The following is an 8,243-nucleotide window of genomic DNA, read 5'->3' on the forward strand; positions in this document are numbered from 1 at the left end:
GCGGCGTCGTCGCGATTTCCACGGTTTTTGCGACTTTTTCCCGCACAGAGTCGCGTTTCGGACTTTTCACCTCCCCGCCGAATACGTATTCGCGTTCCCCGCTAAATTTATAGTCGTTTCAAAAACGAGTCCCGGGGACGAGCGGCGACGCGGAAACGAGAGTAGGTACATTATAGGTATCGCTATATACAGGCATAAATACTTTTTGAGTTCAATTTTTTTCGCGAATCTCACCGATTTGAACGTCCGAAGCCGGTCGAGACGGTCGTCCGCTTCCCCACGCGGTCGATCCCCCCGCTCGGACGACCTTCGGGGGACGCAGACGCCGTTTTGGGTGGACGGCGACGCGGCTTAACACTTTGGTTACGAACCACGCGTCAGATGCGTGTTATACTTTAGCGTAATATACACGATGCATTGTATTACAAAAATAACATTGCGGACGAATCACGTACTGAGCGCGTGACATTATAGTTATTTATAATAAACGATGGTTTATAGTTATTGAATTACGTTTCGGACCAATCACGCGCCAAACGTGTCATGTCATTTGTACTGATAAAAGACGAAACACGTGTTAGACGCGTTTTTCGATTTCCAATATCGATATTAAATACAGAATTTCTCCTATAATTTTCATTCATTTCTTAATCGATAGTAAAAATAATATCGATGTTTAGGATTTTTCTAAAGAATAATTATTAACCTACAATATTTCTGTTCATTCGATTCTTGACTGCGCATTGCCGCGCCGCGCCGTGATAATAAATAATATTCGTGACATTGTGATTGTGATTGAGGAAGTACCTACTTTTTGATAACATTTCAGTTTATTTACTATATTGCTGTATTTTATTATAATAAGTTTAAGTAATAAGTAATAAGTTTATTACATATTTTAAACTATGGATGACGCAGATATAACCCTCGAAGACGAGTTTTTTGATGATAGTGGCTCTGAGTTTGATGATGTTAACTGTATTGAAAGTGATGAACCAGTTTATACCGATCTTTTACCTGTAGTCGAACACTTTGGTAATATTTATAATGAATACTCCGAGAACTTAGTCGTCGTTGATAATAATATTTCTAATGAATATTTGAATATAAGTGTGTTGGAAAATAACTTAGCCGTAAATGAAAACGAACACAATTCGGAAAACGCAGCTAAATTATGGGGGTTTGCAGACTCTTTTGAAGAAATGCCAAATACTGCAAGTCCTGTTAATTTAGTAGTAGTTAACAATCGTAAAAATCAGAATAGACCTAAAGTAAGCAGTAGTGTTAGAAATAATCGTATTCGGAAGGGTTTAACAGAAGAATATAAATGGAAAGTAAAAAATACTAAACCGAAATCTCATGTATTTTCGTCTACACCAAATATTTCAACTTCTTTGTCAGCACAATCTAATGAATTAGATTTTTTTAAATTATTTTTCCCTGATCATATTATAAAAATGATTAAAAAAGAAACAAATAGGTATGCTTATACAACCATTCAAAAATTAAAAAGAGCAAATAAACTTAAGCTCAATTCTGTATGGAATAAATGGTTACCCGTAAAAGAGTGTGAAATATATTATTTTTTTGCAGTAATTTTGCATATGTGTCTTATACCAAAACCTCAACTTAAGAACTTTTGGTCTCAAAACACCGTAATACAAAGTTATTTTGCTCCAAAAGTAATGCCACGAGACCGTTTTTTATCAATATTATCCATGTTGCATTTAGTTGACAACAATAAATATGTACCAAGGGAAAATATAAATCACGACAGATTATTCAAAATACGTCCATTTTCCGATTTTTTGAGTAAGCAATGTTCAAAATTTTACAAACCAGCTCAAAATTTAACAGTAGATGAGGGGATCTGTCCATTTAGAGGAAGAATTAGTTTTAGAGTTTATATGAAAAACAAACCTCAGAAATATGGTATGAAACTGTATATATTATCTGATCCTGAAACCGGATATACATTAAATTTTGAAATATACTCGGGTAAAGAACAGCAGGATAATTCAATATGTGCGTTGTATGATAGACTCTTGCGTGATTATTATTATAAGGGCCACACAATTTATATGGACAGGTTTTATACGAGTCCTTTAGTTTTAAAACACCTCTGGAATAAACAAACTAATGCAGTCGGTACAGTCATGTCAAATAGGAAAAATTTACCAAAAGATTTAATTAAACAAAAATTATTAAAAGGTGAAATTACTTTTGCTAGATGTGGTCCTCAAATGTTCCTGAAATGGAAAGATACAAGAGATGTATTAGTTATGTCGACAGTTCATAATGCTGATTTAGCTCCGGTAACCGTGAGAAGTAAAGTTGGGCCCTTAGAAAAGTTTAAGCCACAAGTGATTATTGACTATAACAAATATAAAACAGGTGTCGATCATGGCGACCAGATGATTGCATATTACCCTTTTAATCGAAAAACAATGAAATGGTGGCAAAAAATGTTTTTCCATTTATTTATGGTCAGTACAGTGAACAGTTTTATTCTTCACAAAAAAACGAAAAATGTCAAAAACGAGAATTTGAGACTCAGAAACTTCATGATAAATTTGGCTTCGCAGTTAGCAAATCAATCAGATTCTTACCCACGATTTAATGAAGTTTCAAACTCGGAGAACCGTTTAAAAGGTCGTCATTTTATTTCTAAAATTCCTCCTACTTTGTCAAAAGCACATCCAAGAAGGGTATGTAAAGTTTGCGCTGAAAAAGCTAAGCGTTCTACAGGAAATCGAGGAAGAAAAGAAACATCTTATTATTGTAGTTAGTAGCTGTAATACACCACTATGTGTTGACGAATGTTTTGAAATTTACCATACCAAACAAAACTATTGGATGTACATTTATTTTTAATTAATTATATTTTATATTTGACACGAAGGTACGTGTTACATTACTTTATAGTAATAAGTATGTATTTCGTTTTTGTTATAAAAAGGATTTTATAAGTGTTATGTTTTACGTTTTTTTTATTATTATTTGACTATAATTTTTTGAAAGGTTTTAATTATGTTATAATTTTTTTCATTACCTATCACAAGTATATAATTATAAACAAATTATATTTATATTTATATGAATATTAAATAACAAAGAATTTTAATAAACAATAAAATAAACTTGATACATTTTTTTCTTTTTAATTATATTTAACTATGTATAAATACATATGAGTGTTCAAGTTAGACTTTTTTTTTGTATTAAAACAGTATAACTTTGATATCTCATAGGTGAATGACATTTTTACAAAAGTAATATGTGACTTATATGTGCGTATAAAGTAACACATCAATAATTATATGAGAAAAAAGATAATAAATCTGATAACAATTAAAAAAATTGTAATTTTTTGAAAAATTAGAAAAAACCGCCGGATAACGATAAATAATGGCGAAAAAATCATTTGTCCACATTTAGCATAATAAGCATCACGCGCTTAGCACGTGATTCGTCCCCAACGTATTTTTCAGATAATATTGTTCAGTCTATAATTCATAATCCGGTATCACGTGTTACACACGACATTCGTCAGTAACGTAATTTTTTCAATATTAACTGTAGTCCTCAAAGTGTTAAGAGTCGTAGATTTGACTCCAGTCGTCATCTCGATAGGCGGTTAGGTAGGTGTAGGCATAGTACTAATAACTCGGGGTCCTGGGTTCGAACCCGTCCCCCGGCGACGTCGATAATTTGCGGCGGCCGTGACAATTCGAAATGTTTTTTTTCGTCTCTTCGCATCGGTTCCGTCTTATCATATTTAACGAATTTGCTCCGTATTTTTTTCAAAATTCGAGTTTATTATCATGGACTTCCCCGTCCAAGACTTATTCGCGTTACCTTAATAGGTAGTATTTACATGTATAAATATTTAATTATGCAGTTTATTATTATGACTATACTAATTAAACTATTTAATAAATAACAATAATAATAATTAATACTTGATTTTATTATCTACATATTTACCATGACCAACGCACCTATATTTTTTAAAAGGGCTTCATTGTATATTTCTTTTATATTTGAATAGACAATAGTACAATATAACTAACCTACATGTATACTTTGTAGTACCTACTACCTACTTATAAAAGGTATATTACAGTTTTTTTAAAACAAAATACAACTTAATGTAAAAAATTAATTTCTGGCAGGTAAATTGCATAATGATATGACTATACTATACTAATTAAACTATTTAATAAGTAATACTTGCTTTTATCTACACATTTACCATGACCAACGTATGTTGTAAATGTATCTTTTATAGGTACTTGATTGAATAGAAGTACAATATAACTAACCTTATATTACATTTTATTACATTTCATTATTTTACATTTTACAAGCATATTATGTATGTACATGAATTAATAGTGAAATGAGTACATATTTTGGTCCATTGGTCTAAAAGTTTCAGCGAAGTACTATTTACCATTTATATTTTTGGTATTGGTACACCTACTTACCATATAAAATATGATTTTTTGTAACAGTTTGCATTGTGTGTAAACAGTAGATCTAATAGAACTGATTGAATTCTGGCAGTTAAATCATACAATTATATGACTACCTATAACGATATATTTATTATAATATACAATGTAGTAGGTACTTGGTATATTATGGTTTTTAGGTGAGTCAAATAATGTAAACGCAGTTCTGTGGTTTGATCTATAACAAACGACGTGCGATTATTTATACGGTTAATAATTACGAACGTCTCTTCAATATCAACGATACACACAATGCAACAGTATGACCATTAATATTATTATCAATTGATTCGGGTGGGTTGGTGGAGTGGTGACGTGCGGGGGACAACTTTTCGTTGTATCTTTGTCATATTTTGACAGCCAAGAAGGTTTTACAATGTTGATCCTGGGTTGTTTTGAATTTGAACTGTAAGAACCATCGCAGGAAGCGAGTTTGATCCCCCCGGGCTAATGTATTATGTACTTTAATAGGCTTTTGCAAAGACAATTCTCACTTATAGCTGCCCACCACTGTGTCCGCATACCTGATATGCCGCGTCCCACATTGTCCGTTATCCGACAAAGATGACTAAGTTAAACGTGAATCTATTTCCACTGGACGTGACTGACTTGCTAGACATTGAAATAAATCTTTGATATTTACGATTTTTGACTTTCATAAAAGCACAAGACAGGACCGTCTAAACTATCAAGTCCTGATATCGGTATTCACCTTCAGCGAATAGTACAGAGGCCTTCATTACTGACGGAGCGAGTTACACCGAGAGACCAATGCAGGCAGGCCCATATCGTCGGCTATGCGACGCAGTCGGATGGCTTACTTAGNATTTACTAAATGATTTTGAATCTGAAGTAAGTGTTATTTAATAAATAATAGGTAATATAATTAATAATAAAAAACAAACCTAATAACTTAACTTAGACAATCTTATAATATTTACCATCATATTTTTCTTAGTGCACACAGAGTAATAACATTGTCGAGGAAGATTGCTTAGAGTATGTATCTGGTTATGTTGCTCATCGTTTTGCAAATGAATTCCCATGGTTGGCAAAAGGTACATGTTCCACAGCAGATAGTGAAAATTCTAAAACTTGGACAGAACAGATCTCTAAAGGAAATTTAACAATACCTTCCGATCAGCTGTTCAAATCTACAAAAAGATTGGAAGATCTGTTTAATAAATTTCATGGGAATGGTTTAAGCAAAGAACCAAAAATTATTAAGACAGTCACTGAGATGCTACTTAAGAGAGATGAAAATCATGTTGTCAACTTGCCACTTAAGGTTGCAGAATGTCTTGTTCGTACAAGAACATTTATCAGGCTGAATTATCTAAATAAAAAAATATCGGAATTAGCCACAAAAAATAAAATTGAAAAACAAAGAAAACTAAAAAAATTTGGTGTTTTAAAATAAATAAAAAGATAATAATTTATGGTTTAGTTTAAAGTTTAGAAATATATGATTATCTATTTACTCAAAAATTGCTCATTTTAATATTCAAGTAAGTTCCTTTACTGCTAGGTATATCCTAATTGTACAGCTATTGGATAGTAAACTTCAGAAATAGTCTTCCCATCAGAGGTTTTAACAACCACAACCATTACAGAAAATATCTGGATAGTACTTAGTACATTTTTAAAAAACATCAATCTAAGACTTACTTAGAGTTGTTGATCCATGCAAAATGTTTTCCATTTAGACTGAACAACATGAACTAGTATGTCGATGAAATGTAGAGACTGTATAATATGGGGATTCGCTCTGATACAGTGTACAACCATGGTTGGAATTTCAAACATTTTGTATAATTTCAAAGTTTTATAGTTTAGTAGTTTACACGAATCCCAAACAACAATTAACAAATGTTTAACTATGTTTAAATCATGACAAATTAAATTTGTCATGGTTTAAATAAAAATTAATAATAGCAGATTAGAATGACAGCATGTTATTAGATAACAGGCTCGTAGGTGATAATATTTTTGTTGCGCACATGACGTCAGAGTCATGCGTATCAAAGCTGCGTGATCATACCTGAATATTTCTATCATGGTTATGACATTATAATCGAAATAATAAAATAATATTTTGATCATAATATGATTATTATGTTATCAAAAACAAAAACTACATAAATTAATAAAAAAATATATAATGTTCCAAAAATGAGTTTATTCAAGTGTTATTGCACAATGTTGTAGTTACTATTCAAATAATTTTTATAACATATTATATTATATTAAAATGGATACCTCCCTATAATAATATAATTTAATTTAAATAATATTTTGCTTAATAATAAATTATCATCATAATTTTCTATATCAATTTTCAGGTCATATTCAGTATGTCCTTTATTATTCGAATGGTTATTCGAAAGTTTATACGATTAATCGAACATTAATCAATAGTACAAATAATTATTCGTTACCAACCTGCACCCATCACTAAATATAGTAATCATATTATTATAAACGTAGATTATTATCGATAATAATTATTAGGATATTTATAGATATTTTAAACGACAATAACACTGACAACAGCGTGGATTTTCCTAATTCGTGATATAGTCGTCGAAATACACGTCTTAACCAATACTATAGCGCAGCACCGATAAGCCGTACTGCAGATACAGCCAACTGCCATAGATTCAATGAGTAAATACTAAAATAGTAATCGTTCATTATCCGATTATCGGCAGCGACGTAGTTATTCTATTCTATGGCAGCGACGCAGGACGGCAGCTTGAAAATACAAAGCATTATAATTTATAATATTTTGTTTCCATGATCGAAAAATCATTCAATTTTCTAAGTTGTTTTCGTATATAACTAAAACTGTTCGCTGTTAATCATCTACCTATATTATATTTATTTAAAATTTGTGCATTAAAGTGCCTACTGCCTATTGCATTGTGGGATTGCTGTCCTTCGTTTCTTATAGGTAAGTGATCAAGGTTTTAAGTTTTGTATAGTTGTTTTATATTAAATAGGTTATTTAGATGTAAACTATAGATGTAACTCAATACTTTTTATCTAACATATTTTACCATAAATCAACCCTATACCTAGTTATTACTAGGCATTTAAGTACTTTTAAATTATATACAGAATTGCATATTATATTAATAAATAATAGGTAATCTGCAATTATTTTATAAATACATGTACCAATGTAGTTAATATCTATAGCCATTTATTAATATCTATTTAAACAATATATTTAATAAATTTAAAATTATTTAAAGTGTGGCAGTTTTATTATTTTAATATTTACTATATTTCAGTAAAATATGTGGTCAGTTGTAAATTTTTCTGATGATAATGGAGTTGCAGTTGTGCCATCATTTTGGGCCAAAGAAAATAAATCTGCTTGGCCAAAAAAAAACGCAAATCACTTTATAAAACAAAGATTAGTACCAAATAACTATGATTTTGAGTATTTATTGTTGAATGTAAACAACACACCCTGTATTATATAGATTATAAGCAAATTATTCACACTGTAGTACAGCAGACGCTGAATAGGCATTTTATATTTCTATAGCGTATTCGTTATATGTACTAGCCTGTAGGACGATTAGTCGTTGTTTTATATTACGCATCGGAGCACTATAGTTATTCATATCAATTATACATATTATTATATTATTACATATCATATCCGATCTTACATTTATTTACCTTTAGCTTCTGTATATCTGTGTACTTCAACAG

General features: G+C 30.9%; 1 protein-coding gene across 1 annotated transcript; it reads left to right on the forward strand.

Annotated features, from left to right (window-relative positions):
* Positions 1–905: 905 nt before the first annotated feature.
* Positions 906–5,820, forward strand: LOC111028458 (piggyBac transposable element-derived protein 4-like; the record flags this gene model as incomplete). The annotated part of the gene is made up of 3 exons (XM_022307104.1): positions 906–1,396; positions 1,481–2,708; positions 5,476–5,820. Coding segments are annotated over exons 1-3 (2,064 nt in total), but the record flags the coding sequence as incomplete, so codon positions are not given.
* Between the last annotated feature and the right edge of the window lie 2,423 nt (positions 5,821–8,243).

The sequence above is a fragment of the Myzus persicae genome, unplaced genomic scaffold (assembly GCF_001856785.1).
Source record: "Myzus persicae strain clone G006 unplaced genomic scaffold, MPER_G0061.0, whole genome shotgun sequence".
In the NCBI taxonomy this organism is placed as follows: Eukaryota; Metazoa; Arthropoda; class Insecta; order Hemiptera; family Aphididae; genus Myzus; species Myzus persicae.